This window comes from Vombatus ursinus, unplaced genomic scaffold (assembly GCF_900497805.2).
Source record: "Vombatus ursinus unplaced genomic scaffold, bare-nosed wombat genome assembly UNPS02014802.1, whole genome shotgun sequence".
NCBI classification, from domain to species: Eukaryota; Metazoa; Chordata; class Mammalia; order Diprotodontia; family Vombatidae; genus Vombatus; species Vombatus ursinus.
The window spans coordinates 11,957,905-11,985,416 of record NW_020954580.1 but is presented as its reverse complement, the minus strand read 5'-3'; the positions used below and the strand labels follow the sequence as shown (position 1 = coordinate 11,985,416).

Below are 27,512 nucleotides of genomic sequence, written 5' to 3'. Positions count from 1 at the left end.
AAGGAACTTGTTTCTTTTATTGTTTTCTTAGTAAAGTGATCACATTCTGTTGCCACTGTTCTCCCCAAGACTCTGAAAACACTGAAATGTGGTTATGAAGAGTAGTAATCAACAAATTCAAAACCCAGAAAAGAAAGTAAAATAGTCAAGCAGTTGCTGGTGAACAAGCACAGCTGTCCATGTGATTACAACTTGGAACTCTCTTCACTGCTCCTTCCCTTTTCCCTCTGACTTAAAGAGAAAGGAAGAAATATGTGAGTGGATGAGTATGTGGGAGTTAAGAACTCTTTTACACTATGACTATTTCCTATTTTTTTCTTACTTTAACATAAAAAAAAAACCTCAGGAAATCTGAGCCCTTACTTTAAGCGTCAAGACAACAAGGGAGAAACTGAAGCTAGATTCTGTTCTACAGTGGACTGGGAAGAAAAAAAAAAAAAAAAACAAAACCTCAAGCTGGAAGGCAGGGATGATTGCTGTGGAAAGGGAAGAAGTCCACTAAGTCTGAAGACGAGAAGAAATGAACTGATAGGCCTGGAATAAGCAGTTTCCATGGAGGTTACAAAAGAAACAAGCCACAGATTCCCACAAATCCTTACTCCCATTGCCAGGATTTTCCATTTCTCTTTCCATTCCCTTCTACTGTTCATTCCTGCCTTTAAACAAGCCACCAGAATCTTGGAAGTCAGGGAAATATAGTTCCTAGTACCTGGATGTGAGAAGGACTGAACTAGAATTATCCATTCCAGTCAAAAACAGGGGGACCACCAGCAGTCTCCTGCATGGCCTTTCATCTCCAACCTTAGTGCCTTTGCACAGGAAGTCTCCAGTGCCTGGAATACAGTATTTCCTCCATCTTAGAATCGAAAGTTTGCTTCAAATTGCAATTCAGGAGGCACTTCTTTCCTGATTTTTCCAGTAGTTAGTATGCTTTCTCTCTCTCTCTCTCTCTCTCTCTCTCTCTCTCTCTCTCTCTCTCAATTACTTAGTGTTTACTTACCTGCATCTGATAGATGCTATAAACAAAGTAGAATGTAAGCTACCTGAGAGGCAGGGACTGTTTTATTTCTTTGTATCCTTGGAATCTAATATAGTGTCTTGCACATAATAAAGACCTGTAATACAGCTTTGTCAAACTGAAAAATAAGGGAAAATCATGGATTCTGTTTGTAGGGAGACTGTCCTAACAGTTCCTTTCACATAATCAGAGCTTAATAATTGATACATGAATAAATGAATGTGAATGTATCCACAGCATTTCAAATTAGAATTATGAATGTATTTTTTCCATATAGAGAGTAAGTATAGTCTATTTTAAAGACTAGATTCACGTCTTAAAGCTCGTGTTAGTAGTTATATGATTAGGGGCAAGTAATTTGTCTAGAGCCTCAATTTCCTTGACTATAAGTAGAGATAATAGCTCTACTACTCATAGGATTATTGCTAGGATCAAATGAAAAAAGAGTTGTAAAATATTTTGTCACAGTACAAGCTACATAAATGTCAGCTATTACTAATATAGAAAAAATGATTATATATGGTGACTAAGTTATTGAATCCTACTTGTATAGTACTTCTTTTAGATCTATTCTAAGTCAAACAGGCTTTAGGAAGATTGGCATGGGTATCTAACCATCATTTGTATTACTACCAGGGAAAAAATGTGTTCCAAGTACCGAGTAGACTGGGATGTTAGTTTTTGGAGCAAAACCATTTTATACATTGAGGACTACAAAAGTAAACAATGTAAACCAAGTAACTGTCAGGTTGAGACACAGATCTGACTAAACACAAAAGAGCTAGTTAATATAAGAAAGAGATGGTACTTGATGGGAATTATCCAACGAATATTGCTGAAGCAATCATGGTCTCTGCCATAGTGGAGATGAGTTTATCTTTTTCAAGGAAGTTGCTAAACTCTCCTGCATGAACAACTATTCTTAAATATACTATCTAATTCATGACCTCAATAGCACTTCAATTCATAATGATCTCTCTCTCATAGGAATACTTCATATTTAATCATATACTGTCTACCTCATGACTTCTCTTGTATAATTGAATTGTAGTATTATTTAATTTTTCACATGTGTACATCTTGTATCCCAAAGTAAAGTCTAAGATTTTTGAGGGCAAGTATATAATGATGTACTTCTCTATACCCAGGTAATATCCAAATAGTATTATAAATATAGTAAGCATTAAATATCTGTTAAATGAATTTTATGAATGAAGTGCCATGGATTTTGGTGGGACTTCTCTACCATATGAACTCCATTTGAAAGTAGATTTTCTAGTATAGCTTTTCTTTGTCTATCTCTATCTATGTTTATATACATATAATATTCTATATTGGATGGGGGTAAATATGCAATCTAGTCTTAGAGCTGGAGAAATTTGAGCAAGAAATCTAATAATTTCATCATATATTCTGGATATGTCATATGTAGATGTTATGTCAAGCCTAGATATTTAGTTATAGATAAATAGACATTAAACCAACATAAATATGGCCCTTTTATAATGATCTTAATCAATAACTTCCCTTCCCTCCCTCACATTCCACTTCAGATTACTTTATAACATAATAAACTGGATTCTCCAATGTGTAGAAAGAAAGGACTCTGCAGATGTGGAAAAAGGTGAAGGAATTTGGCTTTCCCAAATAGGAATTATCTATGAAAAATGTTTTCGTCTCCTATTGCTTCAGAGACCATGTTAGAACATCTTTCACTTTTTTCCAAAGAGTTCAGAATATAAATTTGGAGTTTAAATAGTTAACTTTAAATAGTTAAAGCAAGATATATTTTTAGATATTACAAAATTCTTTTTATTTTTTTGTAATGGTATACAACTTTATTTCCATGACCTTCATTTATTTACAATGGATCCATAGATGCACATACAGGATACTCAGGAAGAAAACTCCTAAGGAATGAATAATTTTCACATTAAATTAACAGTAATAGTTTCATTGATGTAAAAATTGGGCTTTCATAGAGAAAGAGGGAAAAATGATTCAACTTTAAATGAAGCTAGGAAAATGAACCATCAAACTGACAAGATGTGACATAGACTTTTTTAGGAGTGTTAGTCCACCCTGTATTCTCTTACCTCTAGGAAACAATGGTGGTGCGAATCCTTTTTCTTTAAAGACAGTTTTTATTTACATTTTTATTTACATTTATTTACATTTACAGATACTGTACCCAGATCTTTAAAAGATGCCATTAAATTTAAATTAAGCAGGGCTGGCAAAAAGTATAGATGCCGACTATTTTCCTCCTTCTGCACTAATATAAACAGTGAAAATGTACTGTGATAGGAATTGGGGATATGCCTCAATATTAGATTCACCATTAGCATATATATAAGGCAAAAGATTTTATGATAATCATTTGTGCGTAAAAGACATTTAGTTATAAAACAATCTGCTTCTATGGATGACATGTATAGGTATGATATATCTTGGGCATATGTTAATGCATTAGATTTCAGATCCAGTCTTCTCAAAGTTTTAAGACCAGATCCTGTATTTGTTCTCCATTTAATGTAAAATACTACAAACAAGATCTTTATAAAACATGGGGGCTGAAACCAGGATTTCAAAGAACATGCAATTCCCTCGTACAGGTTCAGAAAACACTTGGTTTCTCACTTCAAGTTTTTTACATATACGACTTAGCATTTTATTATTCTAGGTTACTACTCAATTTTCATTTTACTTAAAAGAAATTTATTATTTTAGTCATACCTTTAGTTACTTCATACTACTTATATACCTCATTTTGTTGAGAGGTTATTTCTTTAATGGATTTGAATCTACTTAAAGCTTAAAAAAATAATAGTTTATACTTGCACACTGAGATTAATTTGTTATTTCTAAATATTACTATTGTAAAAAGTATTTGTCAAGCTTACCCACAAATTTCTGTGGGGTGGAGCTTTTACGTTTTCCCATATTCCCTGTCAGCTTCTCTATGACAGCAGGTCTCTCAAAAGGCACCAGAGAAATATTGTTGTCCATCACAGGCTCCTGTTCCTTACAATCTTCCATAGGAGGGACTACATAAAACCAAAAAATTACATCAGATAAATCTTTTTATAAATAAAAAAGAGAAGAAAGAGAACTGTGAAAAAATGCCTAAAAGAGGCCCCCAAACAATTAGCAAGATGTTCATTAAGGTATACACTAATACATGCATTTGGTTTCTAATGTTTCAACACACAGATAAAAATTGTTACCTCTATTGGTGGAAAATACATTCATCTTGTTTCTCATCTTATTCCTCTTAAAACGTTTTTTAAAACATTGATTAAAATTAATACTCCTTTATTGATTTAAATTAATACAACTTTAAGACAATGCACTGTTTTCAAAGTTTTGTGGTTTAATTTTAAAAATCGTTTATATCAGCTCATTAAACTTTGCAGGGATACATGATAGTGTCACAATATGTGTGTACTTTTACCTTTCAGGTGTTTCCTAATGGAAAGAGAAGTTCACTATTCCAGTACCTGAGCCTGTAGGATTTTTGCCCTGCTGTCAGTGATTTGAATGCTTCGAGAAAGCAGTCTTCATGAAAAAGCTCCACCTCTACATGTTACTATGCTTAATAAACCATAGCTGCTTCATTACATGACTTACATCAAAGAAAGCTCTTCAATGGTCTAAAATAATATGTTTTCAAATGGAGCATGGGTTTACTGAACTACTGCTCTAATTCTTATAGCCAAAATTCCCTGCTGATTCCCCTTCTTCTCACTTCTTCTGGAGCTAACACTATTCTTCTACAACCACTGTGGTCTAGTATCCCGATTTTAAGCATGCAGATATTTTGTTGGCACAATATCATGCAAACAAAGCTACTATAAAAACACTGCTTTTGTCAGAGAACCTAACTGGAGGAGAAGATGAACGTCTGGAACAGTTCCGATCAACTTCTCACAGCTCATGTTCACAACAAAGAGTCTAACAATCTAGTCCCCCACCCCACCCCCCACCCCAGGCTTTCCGCTTCCACTTGCGCCAGTCCTATTTGGAAAACCATGCGCGTTGTGCCTCAGGATTCAGCCTGCACTGTAAAATGATTTACTCCACTGCTTTCATTTGTACAGGATGCTCCCACTGAGAAACACAATGGCTTCTCACTTGCAAGGGAATCCAGCTGGCACCAGCAAAAATGGAGTGGGAAAGCAAGAAAGCAAGAGACGAAAGTTGAGAAAATTCACTGCACAATGCAGGTGACCTATTTAATAGCTAATGCAGATTGCTAAATTTGCCAAAATCAAAAGTGGAGCTGAGGAAAGACTTTTAAATGTGGAGCAGGTTCAAGGGAATCCAGAGTCATTTTATCTGAGTCTGCTAACCTAGTATGCACTCTGATTAGATGGGTTAAAGAACATTTGTCGCTACTATGCACTTTATAGAAGGCCTTGAAAAACAAGGGGATTTGCAAAGTAGACATTAAACTGAACAAAAAAAAAGTGATGAAATTAGAAACAAAGCCACACTTAGGAGACTACTTCCTAAATGCAGTGCAGTTTATGAACCAATTTTTCCTATAAACTTTTGTTTCTAATAAAGTCCTGAGATAGAAGAAAAAAACAACGCAAGTTCATTATTTTTCTCAAAAGTAGCAAAACTGATTTTTGAGCCTTGCCCCAAGTTGATTAAGTTAATTGGTTGTGAAATGAACAATGTAATAATGGACACTTTTGCTACAAATCCTGCCTTGAGTTTTTTACATCTATATAAGCCCAATACTCAAAATGAAATGGGAAGGGGGAAAAGATGGGGGCACACACCAGAGTCCTCCACTAAGTTTAAACTCAGCTTAGCTTCACTGAAACTCATACGAACTGCACACAGACTGCAGTATGCTTCAATTTTCACTCAAAACCCTGCTCATTATTTTAACTTTAATTCTGTTTCTACCATATCAACAAACTCACCATGACTGATGACTTGTTGATCAAGTCATTATGTACACCATTAAAAAAGACCAATATAAATTCTTCAACTTAGCTGATCAGGGTTTTTTTTTCTTTTTCAGAGAATTCAACATGCTTCATCCGAATGTTCAAGGATGCACATTTCATGATGTACAAATTCACATCTAAAGACACCTCAAGAATTCTGCTATAAAGAAACTTGCTTGTTACCTATTTTAAAAACATGTACAATAAATAGGTAAGAGTTTTAATTTCACCTCCGAGGAGAATGGATGACAAAACAATCCCTTCTTCCTCATTATTTTGGTTTTGGATAAGGGAGGTAGTGGTAAAGAGGTAGGTCTGGACCAATAATTTCATCAGTGTGGAAAATTCCCATTTCCCACCAATGTAGATCAACAATTCTCTAACTTACTGTCTGTGGTAATGAATGTGACTGACTTACACATGGTCACATACCACACAGAGATGAGAGGTAAGGTTTGACTCTTAAGCTAGGCCTTTATTTAACTATTATGCCATACTCCCTCTTTCCTATTATTGCTACGAGAACATTGAGAATACATGAAAAGAAAGGTTTATATGTCATGACCTTCTTTCATGACATAACTTGGCAGAGTTTACCCTAAGCAATTCAAATACAAACTTAAGACACAGAAACATTTATCCTGAATTTTGTTTCTTTAAAATATCACATTAGAGATAAATATAATCACTAACCCATCTTATCTATCTATCCATCCATCTGTCTGTCTATATCTTAATTTTATTTGAAGGGTTTAACTGGAAAGCTAGATGCCCAATTTCTTAACTACCAGATTTGTTAATCCTCATTAGTCTCAATCTCGATGTAGAATGAGATATTTTTTTCAAGACCAAGGCATTTTAGTGCAGTAGATACAGTACAGTGATATACCTGGAATCAGCATAACCTGAGTTCAAATCCTGCCTCAGATACTTACTGTGCGACCTTGAGGCCTGTAAATTGGAGATACCGTTATTACTCATCTCACAGGGTTGTTGTAATGGTTAAATTAGATATTTATATAGGGCTTTTGTTCTTATTGCTACTATTACTGGCTATTTTATCCTCCTAGATATTTTCCCTCTATGGGTTTGATGACACTGCTTTCATTTCTTTTTTTTGCTGGATCATCATCCATATCACACCCCCACCTATGGGTATATTCCAAAGTTCTACATTGGACCTTCTTCTCTTCTATCTTGGTGAGCTCTCTTGGTGATCTCAGCAGTTTCAATAGATTTAATTATGATGTCTATGGAGAGGAGTCACAGATCCATATATTCAGCCCAAGTTACTTCCTACTCTTATATCACCAATCACCTCCAGAACATTTCAAACTGGATGGCCTGCTGACATCCCAAACTCAACATGTCTAAAACAGAACCCATCATGTACTTGCCTTTCTAACTGAAAACCTTGGTGTCCTCATTGACTCCTCATTGTCCCTTATCCCACGTGATCTCAACACTTGCCAAATACTCCCAATTTTACCTCCACAATATCTTTTCTTTCTAATTCTTTGTACTCACACAGATACTACCTTAGTTCAGGACCTCCATCTATGTTTGGGACTACTGCAATTGCTTTCTCATTAGTCTCTCCATCTCCCCCCACTCTAATCTACCCTCCACAGAGCTGCCAAAATGATTTCTTTAGTACACTTCTGTCACTCCCCTTCTCAATAAACTCTAATGTCTCTCTCTACTGCCTTTAAGTCCTAAAAATAGGACTTCTCTGTTTAGTTTTTAAAGCCCTTCACAACTTGGCCTCAACCTATCTTTCCAGCTTTATCAAAAACCCCTCCCTCTTCTATAATCCAAGGTACTGAAAAACTGGATTTCTTTCTGTTTCTCACATTTGTACTCTATCTCTTCTCTTTGCCTTTTCATTAGTCCATTAATTCCCCATATCTGGGATGGACTCTTTCCTTCCTACCTATCAAAGAATTCCTAAATTCCTTCAAGATTCAGTATAAGTATCAATGATATCTTTCTTGATGTTGCCAAGTGTTAGTGACCTTCATCCTAAGACTAGATTGTATTTAACTACCTTGTATTTATTTTCTATTTATTTGGCATATATTAATTGTTTATACTAATATTTGTACCTGTTATCTCCTCCAAATACTATGTAAATTCTTTTGAGAGTAGAGACTATTTAATTTTTATTTTTGTATTCCCAGTGTAGGTACTTAATGTAGTGTTGATTGAAGGATGGAACTGAAGTATCCAAAAGGAAAAAAAAAGTAAACTTGCCATAATGTCTCTAGCATGTGATAAGAAGAGCTATAGCAGAAAAAAATGTGCTTTGGGTTAGTTAGCAAATAAATTAATTGTATACAACTAAGCAGTGATACTTAGGAACAATGTAAAGGCTAGGACAGACAAATAAACAGAGATTATACCCAAAAGGAAAGTGGAGTCAATCCTAAATTAATTTTGTTACTAGGCTGATTTACCTCAATGATTATCTTTCGCTTTGGCAAACACTGAAAAGAGTTTGTGTTCCTTGAGTACACATCAACTGATGGTGGGAAAAAGTAGCCTTAAAGCTGCTAGACAGGAGGGGTAGGGCAGCTTGATAGGAAATAAAGTATATAAACTGGAAATGATGAACAAAATGTAGAAATCAAATACAGTTAGCTGTAAGATAAAAAGAATGCTAAAAGCAGTGTTTTATCATTTATATTCAGGCAATTTTTAGAATGAGTTACTTTATTTCAATGGCCATCTATACTGGTAGATTTACTTTTCTGATACTTAAACTACCTCGAGAGATCTGAGAGTCCATCAATGTCTTAGTAGACGGTCCTTCTGTGTTGCTGTGGCCAAGTGTTCTACTACTGTGGAAAAGTGTGAGAACCACTCCACTTGCTATCTGCTCTCTAACTTACAGCTCTAAAATTCTATGAATCTCTGTAGAAGAAACAGTAAATAAACAGCCTACAGATAACTTAATTATGTAAAGCCAGGGAATGATCAACAAAAACCTTTAAAAAAAAGTTTTGCCATGGAGAAACTGTGCATATGTCTGACGTACTTTGCCTTCACATTTAAAAAAAAAAAAAAGAAATCAAGTCAAAACAAAAATTGCTCTTTGTTTCACAGTTAAATCCCTAGTTTGGATTCTTATCTCCTGCCCAATCTACTTCCACCCTTTCTAGTGAAGGTTTGACTTACAAAGAAAAATATTTAGGAGGTGGGGCATTGCGAAGAGCCAGGTAGCCAGAAAGGCTGCTTCCCCCTTCCCCTTTTCATTCTTTTCCTCCTCCTCCCTCTGTCTTCAATACTACTTCCCTATGAATGTCACTATGACACACAAAGTAAATTCTCTGGCATTCTTCTAAATAATAATAACTTAATTTCAATGATACTTTAAGGTTTCCCTAGAATCAAGGAGGTTCAATAATTTGCTCATAGTTTGAGACAAGGTTCAAATCCAGGTCATCTGACTTCAAATCCAGCCCTACACACTTTACCTCCCTGAATTTCCTAAAACAAATTTAAATTCAACAAACAATGACTTAGCATTTCCTATGTGCAAGAGTGGATAATAAAACAGGCAGAGAGAAGAATGCAGCGGAGGTGAACTGGGGAGGGAAATGGGGGAGGGAGGTAGGGAGTAAATATATACTTAACAGTCCTATCAGGGGATGAAACTGTGATAGTAAATAAATATGCAAGCAACAATTTTTGAGCAAAACTGTGTTTTTCCAAGTATTCTCAAGCCTGTTATAATAACATAACTCCTGAACAGTTTTTAAACAGCCAACTTCAGATTCTCCTAAGGTCAAAGAAAGCAATAAAATATTCCAAGAATCTCCCAACATCTGCTCCTCTAGGGATAACTGGTACTTGTAATGGATTCTAAGGAAATGCTAAAGGACTAAAGGAAACCAAATTGTATGTAGTCAAAGAACTATCTGGTTTTCAAAAACAAAATATCAGATTCTCTCCAGTGCAGTCACAGGTAGGAAGATAGGTAGCATTAATTCTTTCAAAGTAATTAGCACATTACTTTGTATAAGTGCCACCCTAGCAACTGCTAACACTCTTTCACAATATTTAGCTTACTACTGCAGACTGAGCTAGGAGTTAGGGAAGAGTAAGTCCCAGTGTGTCTCTTCTAATCATATAAATAAATAATCCTCAGTCATTTAGATAGGCGAACATACCTCTATGCCAACAGCATATTACTAGTTGCTCAATCCAAATAATAATAGCTAATAATAGGTAGCATTTATATTGTGCTTTAAGGTTTGCAAAGCACTTTATATATGTTATCTCATATGTAAATAACTCTACATACAGTATTATCTCATAGTTCCATATCAGGTGTTTTACCAAAGACAAGAAACCTTTCCTCAAATTTCTGAACTTTCCCTAAAGTAGGACAAAAAAAAAAAATCCCTGAAAGAAATATGACTGTGAAAAATCAGATTTTACAGTTATCTCCACAAATGTCATTAAAAATAAAAAGTCTTCTATTCCATCCCAAATAAACCAAAGGTAAAAAAAATTGTAACAAAGCAATTTAAAACATAAAAATATTCATGTTTTTCCATTAAAAGATAGCAATTTTTGGTAGTCAATGAGTACAAAAAGATGACAAAAATCTCCAGACCTAAACATGTGAATTTATAGGGCAATATAAGTCTACCAAGTATCTTTCTTCATAAACAAAAAAGCTAACCACCATTTTGTTTTAGATGTTGTGGCCTTTAATTTCATGTAGGTGTGCCTAGTTCTGGGGTATAGTATGGATAGATTCCCATAAAATATTCTGATTAAATAATGATGACATTTTTCTACAAAAAAACCCAATAATTCAAAAATTACTTAGCTAAGTTGTGAAATTTATTTGTGATATCTTTGATTACCAGAATAACTGACATAGTAAAGAATGCACATAAATAAACTTTTCCTTACACTAGTTCACTCTTTTGAAAAACCTAAGACCCGTTTGACACTATTTCCAAAGGCTATAGTTCAGCCAACAGGAAAAAAAGATATGACCATCTTTCTAGTCTCATACGACAATCCCAAGGTACCATATCTCAAAGTCAAAAGCATGCTAAATCATTTTGCTTACCTACATCACTTTTTGGAAAAAATCAAAAAAACACATGTAACTCATTTCTAACAAATACAAAAGTTCAATTTACTCCTAACATATGGTGGAGAAATTTTATCTGAAGAATGTAATACTCTAAGAGGATCATAATGTTAATAGATTTAGAAGTTATTTGAATCTTTAGGGGAAAAAGTTAAATGAGAAAAACAGAACAACAAAAGTGGTGGCAGAGGAGTCAATAAAAAGTCCTGAATGTCATTTCTACCCACCATGGTGACTCATGACCTGCCCAGAAGCCTCCATACTGACATTCTGAAGATAATTGTGGCAACGTTCCTTGTGTTCCTCCAGTGAACTGCGCTGTTTGTAGCTCCGTCCACAGTAGTTGCACTTGTGAGGTTTACCCACTGTAAAAAGAAGAGAGCTAAGCATTAGTATACCACAAGCCTCCTCCAAAGCAAAACCAGTGCCTACATTCATTACAGCCCAGAAAAGCACTCATAAGTGTTATTTAGACCCAACTGCCTTCACCATTCAAGGCTCTCCTCCCACACTGGCAAAAGTATGTAAAGCTGATGGTACCTATTGTGATGGGGAAATCCTGAATCAAGTTTGTGTTTTGACTAAATCCCATGCCATGATAGGCCAAGAGGACACATTTTCTTTAAAATATCTGCACGCTTTGTTCCCACTAGTAACACCAGCAGTGGTTCTCATTAGGATCTCTTTCTGTGATTTGAGTCAATGCAAAGTATCTCATCATTCTTCTCCCTTCTCTAAACTCTAATGATACTTAAACTCCAGTGATATTTTGGTTTCCTATTAAAAAGATTCACTCTGTGTTTCATTATAGTTTCATTATATAGCACATACATACACACACACATATATATAGTTCATATATACATATACATCATCATATACTTGTAATAGATTCTAAGAAAATGCTAGAGGACTAATAGAAACCACAGCCCTCCCTCACTTAAATCTAATTCACTTGCAAGTCAGGCATCACCTTCCTGATATCATGGTTGTCTTCAAAAAGGAAAGCCAAACAACAACAACAAACAACCAGGACAAGAACATGAGTTTGACTCCAAAAGGAAATCAGCTTTGTTTAGAGAACCATACCTCCAACCTGGACTAAAATTACATTCCTAATAGCAATAGCAAATTACTCATAAGGGAAATTAAGTGACTGCAAAAGATCCAGTAAAACTCACTACCCACAACTACTGGAAAAATAATTCTGTGTTCATGTATCAAAATGATCCCCCATTCAAAACGTTGAGAAAATTTCAATCATATATCCAAATAATTTTATGTTGTTTTTGTCAAAACTTTATCCATACATAGTAAAAATTAAAATATAGTTCATTCTTCTCTAGGTCTTGAAGGTGTTACTTTATCATTTTAATCTTTCAATACTAAATATGTACGAAAATTAAAGGGAGAACATAATTTTAACACAAAGAGGCTGGTATTGATATCTGCATGACATTCAGACTATAGTATAGAACTTTTTAAAAAAAGTTACAGTGTATACTAAAATTGTTTCACAATTAAAACGTAGTTATAAGTATTTTTCACAAATGCTACATGAAGCATAATTAATTTTTTTTAAAGATGCTAATAGTCTTAGAATGCAGACCCTGAAAATAAGGATCATTTCTCTCTGAATTGTGAATACTGCACAACAAATAAATAATGTTTAATGATATTTCAGTTCAAAATATGTAGCATATCATAATTACATTCTATGATAATGTATCTCTCTATTCATACTGCTCTTTCAGACTGCCCACAACATGCAATCTACTCACATCTCATCCAGTCCTCACCGGAACCAAAAGTATTTGTCTACAAAATAGTTAGGTAAGGTTTTGGAACCTCCACCAGGATAAAATTCATGGCACCCCAATTCACATTTATGTAACACTTAAAAGTTTATAAGGCATTATCCTCCTAAGAACCTGATAAGACAGGTAATACTATATATTACCCCTATTTTACAGTTAAAGAAACTGAGGCTTGGATAAAGCAATAGATTCATCCCTTACATGTCTGAGGCAGCTAAGTGGTACTGTGGATAGAGCCCTGGGCATGTAGGCAGGAAGACCAGAGTTCAAATCCAGCCTCAGGCACTTAACTAACTTTGTGACCCTGAGCAAATCACTTAGCCTGTGTTTGCCTCAGACTCTTCAGCTATAAATTTGGATAATAAAAACACCTATCTTGCAGGGTTGTTATGAGGATTAAATGATGTAATACTTGTAAAGTGCTTTAGCACAGTGCTAGTAGGCACTATGCTAATAGTTATTCCCTTCCCCCCCCCAATTAGTGGCAAAATTTTAGAATGGTCTTCCCAGTCTTGAGTCTAGTATGCTTTCTACTTGCGTTTTGTGAGTACAATAATCCTTAATACTAAGTTACTTCAAAAAATTACCATGTAGTCACCTAAAAAGCACATGACAGCATTTCTATTACAAAATTTTTCTTACTACATTGATACAAATTGTAATTAAGAATATTTCTTCAAACAGAATCATTCTCTTCTGTTCAAGATCCAGATGAGGTGCTTAAAAATCTCTATTAAAGTTTACATGTTTTCTTTTTTTTTTCTGAGAGATTAAAATCATTGGATATTCAAGGAATTATCTGTAAGTAACCAATGAGGGGGGCACATAGCACTACCTGAAAAAAAAACTAGGACATCAGACTCTGATCATCTTTCAAATTTCCAAAGGTTTTGTTTTGGTTTTTTTCAGTGTATGTATTTTAACCTGTAAATAAATGAGTTATTCCATTTGGACTGAAACCAGATCACAAACTGAAAAATCACTTCTACTTTTGTGTAAAAAGAGGGAAAAGATTTTTAAAGAAATAAAAAGTGGAGAAAAAAAATAGAAATGTTTATAAGCCAAAAGGAGAATTTAAGAAAATTTCTAAAGTGATTACACTAACAATCTGTCAGATAATTATGAGAATGAAATTACAATTTAATTTTTTAACCTCTTCTTAGAACTGTCTGTAGTAAAATTTCTATACCTCAGGTTTTTTCTCTTTATGATATAACACAATTAATGGTGGTTTATGAGTCTAATGTATACTTTTGTCTAAAACTATACAACTGGCTAAAATAGTGGAAGGCGAAAATGACAAATGTTGGAGAGCATGTGGAAAAATTGGGACCACAATGTTGGTTGAAGTGCCATTTTGGAGAGTAATCTGGAATTATGCCCAAAGAGTTATAAAACTGTATATACTCTTTGATTCAGCAATACGCTATTAGGTCTGTTTCCCAAGGTAATCCAGGAAAAAAAGAAAAGAACCTATAGATTCTAAGATATTTATAGCAGCTCTCTTTGTGGGAGCAAGCAAAGAACTGGAATTTGAGGGACGTCTACAAACTGGGGAATGGCTAAACAAGTTGTGGTATATGATTATGACGTAATACTACTGTGTTGTAAGAAATGATGACCACATTGATTTTAGAAAAACATAGAAAGCTTTGCATGAAATAATGAAGAGCGAAATCAATAAAACCAAGAAAACACTGTATGCAGTAACAGCAATACTGTTCAAAGAATAACTGTGACTAAGCTATACTAAGTATTATAAATATTCAAAGCAACTACAAAAACTAAACTTTTAATGTGAAGACAATATCTTCTCAATTTAATTAGATGAGGAAACAGAGACCAAGTGACTTGTCCCAAGGTAACATGTGGTAAGCACCAGAGATAAGATTTAAACCATTCTATGTATATTTTTTTACTGTCTTTAAGTCAAGCATATAGATCACTCCTTATGTTTACAGTGTCAAAGAGAGAGAAGGAACATCCGTATTTTAAAAAGGAGAAAGGTCAGATCTAATCAGACTATCACCTGATAAAGTGATTTTCAGTTGCGAGCGTTCAGGACTCAATCTTCTGTTTTTGATTTGCTAAATTTCAGAAGTCTTGAGTTAAACTCATAATCTACCACTAGCCTTTATACAAAAGATAATTATGTATGTCAGCTGCAGACGCTTTCTATTCTTCAATTACACTTTCCATCAATTCTGCTCTCGCTGTACCCACATCTTTTATTTGTCCAGAAACAGCTCAAAACTAACAAATCTTCATCTAGTTCAAAATATTTCACTTAACAAAATTTCAGTCAGGTCCCTGGCCCAAGTCCTGCTTGCTGTGTCTTTATTTATTTATTTTTTGTGGAAAGGAGGAGGGCTGGAAAAAGCTTATCTAAGAAATCATAGTTTTCAAAGTAAAGTAACAATTTCTACTTGGAGAATAAAAATGTCTTACCAGAAAGCTAAATATAAATGTTATTGGTTCAACTACACTTGCACAAAATAAAGAATTGCCAAATAGTATATACCATTAGCTCACAGCTTGAATTATTCAACCCCTTTCCTGACTATTAGGTTTGAGCACTCTTGATGCTACTGTACATAAAAGGAGGAAAAAAAAAAGAGTTGAAAAAGGTACAGTTTTATAGGTGCTGTTTCTTATTTGGAAGATTCTAATAAGGATGGGAAGGAAGAAGAAAGCACTACCATAGAGGAGAAAAAGCAGAATTTTCTCTTCTGAAGAGAAGCAGGTATGTTACATTAAAACGAGTACTGCTCTGAGAGAGGCAGGGTTACAAAAGAATGGACTCAACCTGAACACTTGTCTTCTTTCTCCTAGAAATAAACTGAGAATTTTACTAACTCTATTTATGAAGATCAAACCAGCTTCCATAATTACTTCTATTTCCTAATGACTTAGGCTATTCCACTTATAGTCTATCTCCTAATAACTTAAGATAGTACACTAGAAGAGAGGTAAAGAATCTTAATGACACAATTCATTCTCTAAATTATCTAATCTCTTCAGAGAAAGGCTTATTTTGCTATGTGACTAATATGATACAAACACATTCCAATTCTTATTTCTTTAATGTGGAAAAAATAAGTTTAATTAATGTGGGCTATAACAAATTACACACGTGCACATTCCTATCTTAATTCACTTAAGTAGTAGATATTTGGTACTCTAGTTTTCAAAGTTTCAATACCAGGCTAATTCAGGAGGCTTCAAAACAGTTCCTATAAACTGCTTAACTTTAATTCTAAGACGATATTTTAAAATATTAACAGGGCAAGATCACTGAGATAGGAGACAGCACCATAAGCGATTTAAACAGTCAGGAACATTGTCACACATAGTCTATATATGGTCCCTCCTAGAGAATCCTTGGTTCATTTAAATTAAAAACATAAACAACAGGAAAAACAAATGAGTATATAGTAAAAATTATGGAAACATAGAGCCAAAAGTGACATTCGAGGTAATTTAGACTCTTCCCTCCCCCTCTCCCTTTTATCAAATTAGTTGCTTGTTCTTAGCAATTCCACCTCTATTACATGTCTCATCTTCATTCCCCTTTCTCTACTTTAACAGAGACACCAATGATCCTCATTTTTGACTAGACTTTGTAATAGTTTCCTAATTGGTCTTCCAAGTTCCAAGCCTTTTTTCCTCTCTAACATTCTTTCCTCCTAGACTTTTAAAGACACAAGTTGACCATACTATTTCCATGTTGAGAAAAACAACAAAACATAACTTTAAGGCCTTTGTATTGTTACTTCAATAACCTCTCCAGTCTGATGTCAATCTACCTTTCTAGATATTTCACATCTCTCCCCTTCATAAACTCTCCACTCCATTCAAACTGAACTACCAGCTGTTTTCTGACCCTGACATTCTATCTCCTTCCTCTAAACAATCAATACGCATTTTTAAATGCCTACTATGTGCCAGGCACTAGGTAAAGTTGAACAAGCCACCTCCTTTGCTTATGTTCCTTATATTCACTTAACCAAAATCAACTCAGACGTCACTTCTTTTCTGAATCCTTCTCAGTTAATACCTACTTCTTCCCTAAACCACTTCTGTATTTATTTTGGTATATATTCTTTAGTAGAATATAAATTCCTTCAGGGCAAGGACTGTTTAATTCTTGCCTTTGTATCCTTAAGAACCTAATCCCGTATACATTGAAGGCACTTAATGTTGTTTAATTGAACCCATTTTTGAATTTTGAAGAGTCAAAAATGAAAAAAACAAACAAAACATGTATAGTATAGTGTAGTAACATACTACCAGGTATGCAACAGAAATCCTTTGTGGCACAGAATTTTAAAAGTTGTAATGGACTATATATGCCACCAATTCTAGTCTCCTTATTTCATAGTGGGGAAACTGAGGCCATCAAGCACTAAATGCTTCGGAGTGATAGAACTAGTCAATGACAGACAGCTCTGGGAGTAGAAGAATCAAGTCTTTTGGACAGAAGAATTTTGTACAACCTAAAATACTTTACTTTTCTGGGCTGGAATTTCCTACTGTCTTTCAAATCTATGACCTTAGAATGTCTTAATGGCCTAAACAATGGATGGAGTTTGAAAGTTTCTGAAATAAATTCACTTCTTAGAGGGAAGAGTAGCTTTCTGTTTTTAAAATATGAAAAACAACTTATTATTTCTTACATTCACTCCACATGGTTGTCATAAGGAAGAATTAGTCCAATATATTATAAAGCTATACAAATAAGAACATTTTATACATAATCTATAAAATCTTCTTTAGGAAAAGGAAACAGTTTAGTCTTAGCTCCCTTATACTTATTTGGAAAAATCTCATGACCTTTTGTACCAAAACCAACAAAGAAAAATCACCCCTAAACCATGTATGATAATAAAATTATTTCCACACAGTCCCCTCATGCGATATTTTAGGGCATTTCATTCAGCATATACATGTGTACACATATGCTACATATATATATATATATATATATGTACACACACATAGCATGTTACTTAATAAAATCAATAGCAGAACAAATTTTAAACCTATTTTATTCTACTTGGTTCACTTTTTCAAGCATCTACTTCTAAAAATACCTACAAGGCACAAAACAACAGCCTGACATCTGCTTTTACCTGGCAATTGTTTACAGAATTGTAAAGCTGAAGACAGATTAACACTGACTGTGCAATCAACATTTTTTCCTATCTTGATCTTTTGCAATCAGGGATGTTAAAACATTAGATTACTAATTCATACTGACACTTTTTATCTATATTATAAAACAGGATTCCTAAGCCCTGGCATAAAGAAGGGGGAAATACTTTATTCACTATATGCCTCCTACAACATCCATGGTCTGGATACAATGGTGAGAACCGAGTTAGGTGGTTTTTATCCTATAGTTGGCCCTAAATGAAATGCCAAAGATTACTTGATCAAATAATAAAGAAATTTTTGATGATTAAATTCATTTTGTTCCTTTGCTACTGATGAGGTTAAATGGCAGAAACTAAAATTTCACTAAATGATCCAATTAAGATCCACCAGGTAAAATGAATCAAAATCCCAAGAAACTTAACAGAATCCCAAAAATGATAGTACTAATGCAGAGATTTGGAGTAATTTCAAAAGAAAAAGTCCTCAACGATTGTTACATTCCTAGGGATAAGCAAAAAATGACAAAACTTGATAAATTATGTTTATCTCTGATTTATAAGAAACCTGAAGTGTCGGGGACAGTTCATCAATGTCAGAGACCTCAATTATGAGGTCACTTAAACAAACTACAGAGTCAAAGTACAGCAGATATCCCAAGACCAAATATAAAGGAGAAAGTCAGGAGTAAAAGTAAAAGTTTATTTCCAAAATATATTCCAATGTTGCTTTGTTGTTTGAAAATTGATTTTAAAAAAGGGAAATCATATTTAGGAGAATTCTTCATTTTTTTTCAGTTGGGATGTTCATTTGGAGTTCTTAAAGCAGTTTCAGATTTTCTTATCTTTCCAAAGTAGTATAGTAGCAAGTGTATTAGGCTTAAGAGTCAAGGGATTTGGGTTCACATCATTGCTTTTCTGCTTATATTTTGTACAACCTAAAAATACTTTACTTTTCTGGGCTGGAATTTCCTTATCTATGAAATAAAGGCTTTGAACCAGATGATCAGTTTCTAACCTTTCTGCCTGCTCTAATATTCTATGACTCTTGGTATTTCCTACATCTCCTTCTTTCTCAATGCTGATTGGGGGAAGAGATGGACAGGGAAGTCTACCTGACATTTTGTAGAGGAAGCTTCCCCTACGGTTTCCCCACAGGCAACAGTCCCTAAGCCCTGCAAAGCTGATTGTGGATGTCAGTCAGTGTTGGTTTGGGGAAGCTTCTTCTGCAGCATCTAAAATGTATGGTCAGCTCCATGCAAAATGTACTATTAAGAAAGAAGAGGTTGCAGAATCTGGAAAAGGTCAAAGCTTTTCCAGTGAAAAGATACACAAAAATTGCAACCAGGGCCATAGCGTAATTGGGGCATACATATTCAACAGGAGCGGAAAACTCTTCAGCTGCATATCCAGAATTAAAATCATCAGACATACTCATGGTTATCAATTACTCCCCTAAAGACAAAAGAAAAGATATTGAAATAAGTAATGAAATAAGGGATTCATCAAAATTACTTGAAGACCACAAGCATGACACCTGGAAGTTAAGCACTGGAAGTTAAGTGCATTAGCACTGGAAGTTAAGAGATAGACAAGGAAAGTTCTATCAAAAGGGAATAGAAATAAAGAAAATCTAGCTAGGGAATATCCTCAAAACACTGCATTATCATTTAAAAATCTGATGGTGGCTATTTCCATAATTCTGCCACATTAAAATATATGCTTATATGTAATTATTGAGCACAGACCCCTCCTGCACTTTAGTATTTTGCCAAGCCAGAGTGCTAATTTCTGGACCAATAAAAATAACAATTAGGCCATGGGCTCTTTAGGGACTCTTACCTGCGAAAATGAGATGCATAAACTAACATTACCATTACTCCAAACTTAACTTTCCCTGTGATAAGGATTTGCTTGTTTTTCTTCCCTCTTCTATTATATCTGGGATGTTATCAAAATTCTTCTCACAACAATTTTACTTTAATGATTCTGAGAGAAAATGAACTGATCAAATAACATACATAAGAGAATGTAGAATCCTTAGACTATTAAGAACATATACTATTCTAGTAATAATTTTCTCTCCTTTACCACCATTCCCATACTCCCTACTCAATCTATTTGATTTCTTATCATTTTTGAAATTTTATCACAAATCAATCATATATCCTGGACTCATATAGCCCAAGGAAGTCACCTAAGCCAGGTATATAGTAAAGAAAGGTTTAATTAATCAACCAAGCAACATATATTTGGGGAACTAGGTGTTGTGGTGGATAGAGTGCTGAGTCTGAAGTCAGGAAGACTCATCTTCCTGAGTTCAAATCCAGTCTCAGACACGTACTAGCTGTGTGACCCTGGGCAAATCACTTAACCCTGCTTGCCTCAGCTTCCTTATCTGTAAAATGAGCTGGAGAAGGGAACAGCAAATCCATTTGGCAATCCAGTATTTGTGCCAAGGAAACCCCAAAAGGGGTTGTGAAAAGTTGAACAAAATTGAAAAATGACTGAACAACAACCACAACAGGTAGTTATTAAGCCCCTATGTTTCAGGTTTTATGCTAAGTACAAATGTGAAAGAGTCCGTGACCTCAAAGAGCTTAAACTACATTGAATTTCATTATTCCTGAGCCTCTCACAGCCCTACTCTCCTACCACATCTGAGGACCTTATAATTCATTGAAAAAACTGAGGCTATTCCCCCAACAATTGCCTCTTCGTCCTCATGCCTTACCTGTCACTCATCTTCTCCCTCTATGTCTTCCTTTACTCCTGCCTCTCATAAAAATATGGCCTTTCTCCTTGCCAAGGCAAACCCTTCTACATGCATCCTTAATCTAATCCTATCCACTCTTCTCTAGACTCCTCTATCATCCTGATTGTTTTGCTTTCTAATACTCAAGTTCTCCTTAACTACTGGCTTTTTTCCTGCTGCTTCTGCAAAACAATGTCTTCACCAACCTTAAAAGCCCTCAGTTGATGGTACCATCTCAGGTAGCTATCAGTCTCTATCTCTTTTTCCCTTCCTAGCTAAACTCTTTGAGAAAGCTGTCTAGAAGCAGTGTTTCTATTTCTGTTCCTCTGACTTGATTAAAACCAATGTAATCTGGCTTCCAACCTGATCATTGAACTTACATTACTGACTCCAAAATTACCAACGATTCCAACTGCCAAATTGAATGGCCTTTTCTCAATCCTTATTCTCCTTGACTTCCCTACAATCTGTCATTTTTGATCACTCCCTTCTCTTAGATATTCTCTACTCTCTAGGTTTTAATGATACTGTTTTCTACTGGGTCTCCTCTACCTGTCCACGGCTTCTCATTCTCCTTTGCTGGTTCTTCATCCAGATCACACCCACTAAATCTGGGTGTTCCCAAGACTCTATGGTGGGTCCTCTTTTGTTCTCCTATATTATCTCATTTGGTGATGGTTCAATTATCAACTATCTGCAGATGATTCTCAGATCTACATAGTCATAACCTCTTTCTTGAGTTCCAGTCTTGAATCACCAATTGCCTTTTGGACACCTTGAACTGTAGTCTTGTAAGCATCTCAAAATTTAACATAGCCAAAACAGAACTCATTATCTTCCCCAACCCTAGTCCTCTCCTCTTACTGTCAAGGATATCATCATTTGCTTAGCTACCCTCACTTATAATCTTTGTATCATCTTAGATTCTTCTCCACATATCCAATCTGTTGCCAATTATTGTCATTTCTACCTTCACGATGTCTCTCAATATGTCCACATGTCTCTACTCTCCATACAGACACCCCTGATGCTGACGTTCATCACCTCACACTTGGGCTATTGCAACAGACTTCCCGTCTTAAGTCTCTCCCTACTTCAATCTATTTTCCATGCAGCTATCAAAGGGATCCTCTTAAAGCTCAAGTCTGACCATGTCATTTACCTACTTAATAAACTCCAATGTTTCCCTATTCCCTTTAGCACAAAATATATACTAGTGTTTGGAAAGCCCTTCATAACTTGTCTCCTTCCTACCATACCAGTCTTCCTATATTTTACCTCCCCCATTCACATTCTTTAAGATCCAGAAAACCTGCTTTCTTGCCTCCATACCATTTCTGCCTACTGGCTTCCCTGGCATCCTTCAAGACTCAGCTCAAATCTTACATTCTGCAGGACTTCTTTCCCAGTCCTCTTCCTCCTTCCTACACCCCACTGCTAATTCATTCTGGTTAGCTGAATAGAGAATATATACCTATAAAGGTATATATTAAACATATACAAAGTGTTGGGAGAGCACTAACAGTTATGAAAATTGTTTCATGTATAAATGATTCTTCAGATGAATTTTGAAGGAAATTAGGGCTTACAAGATGCAAAGGTGGGTGAAGAAGGAATGCACTTCAGGCATGAGGCCCAACAAATACAAAGCTGTCAATATGGGAGACGAAATACTATGTATAAAGACTTACGAAGGGCTTTATACTTAAGGACAGATAAAACCACCAGATATACCCAGGATCATGAACTGCTAAAATATAAGTCAAACCTCAGCAATCATGGTGGAAAATACTTCTATGCAGGTAAGTATATTTGATCTAAAACATACTGAATATTTGACTAAACACTAGGCAACTTCTGATATAAATGATATTACAACATGTATGTTACTTCTTTCCTTCCACTGTCTCCCATATTCCTGCACTCTTCACTGGATTTTAACTTTAGTAAAACCACCACCATTACATCATTAAATTCACAATACTTTAAAAGGTGATAATTATGCTCAATTACTTTTTTTTTGTTTGCAGATAAATGTTTGATATTTAGTTTTATTTTCCCTATCTGTCCTGATTGTTTTTTCCCTGCCATTTGGGAATCTTCCAAGATATGGCAAGATAGTACAGGTTGTGGATGAACAGGTTTCTTTGACTCATCTACATGGACCAAATAGGAAAAATAAAGGGAAAGGGTGGAGGTTAGCTTTAACAACAACAAAAAAAATATGTGACGTGCTCTTCTTGTACTGAGTGAGTAATGAACCTGGCATGCAGCCTTACCACTGGGCCATGGAGTTCCAAGCATGCCAAACCTGCAGACTCAGCTTGTTGGAAAGGAAAGGTGGAAGATTTTTCAAATATAGGCATAAGATTCAGAGCTAGAATGGCTCTTGAAAATTATCGAGTCCAACTTTCTCACTTTACAGATGAGGAAAGTGATGCTCAGGAAGAAGATATTACACACAGGAATATGTGGCAGGGACAGGAGCTGTCAAAGTTGGGTATGACATGGTCAGATCATTTGCAACTTCAGAGAGACTTTCAAAAGTATTTATTTAACAGAGCAGGCAAGAGCAGTGTCACTAAAAGTACTTTGAGGAATGAGGAGTCTTATGATCCTTTCTTTTTGCTTTTGAACTCCTCGTTATGGGAATAGAGTCAAGATCCCAGTTTATATCTGATCTGATTGACATATTAAAAAATGCTATGCTAAGGTGAGCACAAGTTAGAAATGGAGTCTTTTCATTCCTGGTAGAAATTTATTTTTTCCTCTCTTGGGACAGTGACCTTACCTTTGCAGTAAGTGCTAGTATTTAAACAAAAGACCTATAAACACACAACATATAGTAGCAATAAGAAAATGATCCCTTTATTGAGAACAAGAAAAAATACTTTACTGTTTTAGAAGGCTGGGGATTGTTTTACTGACTGAGCTGACTCCAAATGGCTTTTCTCTCCTGGTCAAGTTTCAGTGGGCAGGGTCTGAGTGTCCTTCTCTGGATTATGAGCAGAAATGAAGATACTAGTGGTTTTTTTTTTCCAGTTTCTACTGCACAGTGCATAGACAAGGACAGAGGATACTGACTCCAGTGCACACTAGGTGTGCGAAATCAGCACAGCACAGTTATGCAAATCATGTGTGCAATTGACACTGCTTGTGTAACTCTCAGAGTAATCCACCTCCACCAGCGCCTCCAGGAAGGAAGGAGGGGCAGAGGGTGGGGAAAGTTCACACTTGGGAGATCAAACAGTGAGTCCGTCAGATACCAGTGCTACTGATCAGGTGAAAACAGTTCCTTCTCATGGAAAGCCTCCAGGACAAATTTTACTATACTCAATACAGGGTTATTACAAGGCAAGCCATGAGCCACACATGGATTGACTTTTCAGTCAGTACAAGTATCCTAGCCCTGGATTATTTTAATACCATTGTATCTGCTAAATAACTTAGTACACAAATAGAAAACATCCATAGTTCTGTTAATACAGGGTCTTAAAAATATTATTATCTTTTTAAAAAGCTGGTTGTCAAAATCTGTTAGTCAAGTGCTATACTGACTCTTTGTGTTAAAACATTCATAGAAAGACAATAATACATATACAACACAGCTTCCAGTAACTTCCACATTCTAAAAAGACTAGTAAAAGGGCTTATATTTATATTCTAAAAAGGCTTGTAAGTTCCAGTAACTTCCATGTTTTAAAATGTCTAGGGGTCAGTTGTGGTATTGCTTCCTTCAATTATACCAAACAATGGATGATATGGTTAAGAAACCCTTGATGGTAGGCTAAAGCAATGACAGAAGGGAGGTAAAGGGAATATAGGGAGGACACAACTCATCTGAATGTAGAGCTATAATAACATCACTCAAAAGCTTTCAGTGGCTTTTTCCTGCTCAACAAATGAAGTTCACATTTCTTAGCCTACCTTTCAAAAACTTTCACAAGCTGGTTCCAACCTTTCCTTGCCTTATCTCATGCTGTTCTCGAAATTTATATTCCAGCTAACATGGACTACTGATCTTTCCAAGTGACGTGGCTATCCCTCTTGAAAGGAATGTGCTTCATTCCCCCACCAACCCCATCCACCTCCATTAAAAAAAAAAAATACTATCCATTCTTTAAGGTCTAGCTCAAACGGCAGTTTCTTCATTAAGTTTTCCCTCTTATGTTTCAGAAAGAAGTGATATCTCTTACTTCCACATTTGTTTCAATTCAATAAATATTTTATCTACTTATGTAATTCTTCACCTTTTTTCCTCTTAGCTAAATAGTTAAGTAAAATCATCCTTCCTCTCCTGCCCTTCAACTTCTCTTTTGTCATTTTCTGTACTTTTCTAAAAGAAGGATTTTCTCTCTCATTTTCTTCATTCATTCTCTAATTTTTCTGTATATATTAAACTTTTATTTTTTTTACACATGGTCCTCATACTTATTTATGCCTTATTTAGTCTCTGTTCCTTATGGAATTAAAGATTCTAAAGAACCCACTTTGAGTTCCTACTTCTAAACAATGTCTATGTTATTGCCTTGTGAGTTTGTCCCTCCCTTCCCCTTTTTCTATTGTCTTAGAAGAATCAATTCCTGCATGGACAGAAGAATGGCTCCATGGTAGAGATTTTCTTTTGTCCCTGATTTTGCAGTATATTTCTACCCCCTAGCCCTCCCAATGATCATTTTATTTACCATTTTCAATGTAATCTTCTCTTAGGGTCTCTCACCTTTCTGATTGTTGGTTTTCCCTATGAGCTCTGTTTCCCCTAGAGGTACAATATTCTCTTAGGGATAGCTGTCTCTCTGAGGACCAAAAGCTTGCAAATATTTACCCACTGTAAGGTCTCCATCTCCTGTTACAGGATGTATCTGTCCTCCTCTGAGAGTGTTCTTTCATGGGACCTCCTTGACCAGTGAATCAAGATTTTTCCCTCTTTCCCCATTTCAATCCTTCCATTTGCCACTTCACCCATTCTCCTGTAGTCATGTTTCTTTCTGTCAAATGGCTGAAAATCGGTAACTGATATGTCTGTCAGTAAAATGGCATTAAAAGAAAGGCATTATCATCTGCTTTGCCACTGTACTCTAAGGATCATGGGACCTTTCCATTTGACTTGCAGCTGAAACCTTCATTTTGTCCTTGAGAACAGAGGCTATCCTAATTTTCTCTTTATATTCCTAGGGCTTAGCACAGTGCTTTGCCCATAGTAAGCACTTAATAAATGCTTTCTTCATTTATTCCTGAGAGACTATAGGAACTATTTTCACTTCATTCTTTACTATTTATTTGATTATGGTACATCGCATATTTTCCTTTATCTTCCCCTATTCTCTCACACAGGCTACAGGGTGATGAATTTTTCAGGTTATAGCAATTCTTGCTGGCTACTTCTGGTATATGGAAGGTGACTGGGCTCCACATTGTTGACAGACTATTGAGGCAATGCTGTATACCAAAGTAAGAGATGGAGCTGATGTCAAACCTTCTAGGGACAGATACGTATGGTTTCAGAAATTCTTTAAGAGAGGCATGTAGAGAAATACAAAAAATTTGGAAGTTAGAACTTAGGAAAAGCTGATTTGTAGCTTGCCTCCCTCAAAACTTTAGAGAGAAAATTTTTTGGGTGATACAAGTCACCTTTGTCTTGGTCTGAGCCGAGACCTCATTTCAGTCTCATCCAAAGACTTCATTCATTTTTATAGATTCTTCATTATATTCTAATCTGTGTAACTTCTCTTTTTTTCTTTTGTTGCTTTACTTGGAGAAATGGGTTTTACTTGCTATTTAAAAAAAAGAGCATGCTCTAAGTCACAGCGAATTTATGACCTATGTCAATGACAGGAATTTCCACAATGAGAAAAAAAAAGCCAGATCCATGAAGTATTCACTAATCTGGCTGACGTAATCATTTCTTTCGAGTTAAGAATAAACATATTACAGAGGACAGAGTACTTATGGTGAGTCAATATTCTCATCCTTCCCCATACCTCTAATAAGAATTTCGAAGACTGTAATATCTATCACAAATTTAACAGAGAAGGCAAAAATCACCTTCATCTTAATATAATCTAATACTGCTTTTGAAAACTATTTTCTAAGGGTATGAAGAAACATTCCAAGTCCCCCCCCTTTTTTTTACTAGCTTTCCTCCTTCCCTACAGTGTCTAACACAGTACATGACACATGACTTAATCAATGTTTGTTAACTGACTGACATTATGCTAAAGGTCAATGGACCATGTATATCATTATAATGATTCTTATACCCCATGGTAGAAGAGGTAGTTTCAGGGAAAGTGCTTTATAAGCCCTAAAAAGTGTGATTAAGAAGATTTTAAAGAGTAAAACCCTCCCACTTAAATAATGTTTTATGATTTGCAAAGTGTTTTCCTCACAACAATCCCGTAAGGTAAGTAATAATTATTATCTATCTTGAGGCAATAAGGTATTGGATAGTCTGCTAGCTGCTGGTGTTAGGAAGACCCAGATATAAATTCTATCTCTGACATTTACAAGCTATATGACATGTAGTTTTCTTTAGTTCATTCATCTGTAAAATAAAGATAATTAAGCCAGTAGTGCCTTCCTACTCAAAAAATCCAGGGATTTTTTGAGGTTGAAATAAAATAAAAATGTAGAGTACATTTCAGACCTTAATGTGCTATAGACATGTGCCACTCTCCTCATACTACTACTAC

The 27,512-nt window shown here is 35.3% G+C and overlaps 1 protein-coding gene across 6 annotated transcripts in view; it reads right to left on the bottom strand.

Moving 5' to 3' along the window:
• IKZF2 (IKAROS family zinc finger 2) overlaps positions 1-27,512 on the bottom strand; it is a 194,975-nt gene that overhangs the window by 9,649 nt on the left and 157,814 nt on the right. For all 6 annotated transcript variants that reach the window (XM_027873839.1, XM_027873840.1, XM_027873837.1 and 3 more), the window contains exons 6-7: positions 11,323-11,460; positions 3,922-4,065 (exon numbers count right to left, since the gene is read on the bottom strand). In XM_027873839.1, coding sequence (XP_027729640.1) covers positions 3,922-4,065; positions 11,323-11,460 — 282 coding nt within the window. The remainder of the gene's footprint in view (positions 1-3,921; positions 4,066-11,322; positions 11,461-27,512) is intronic.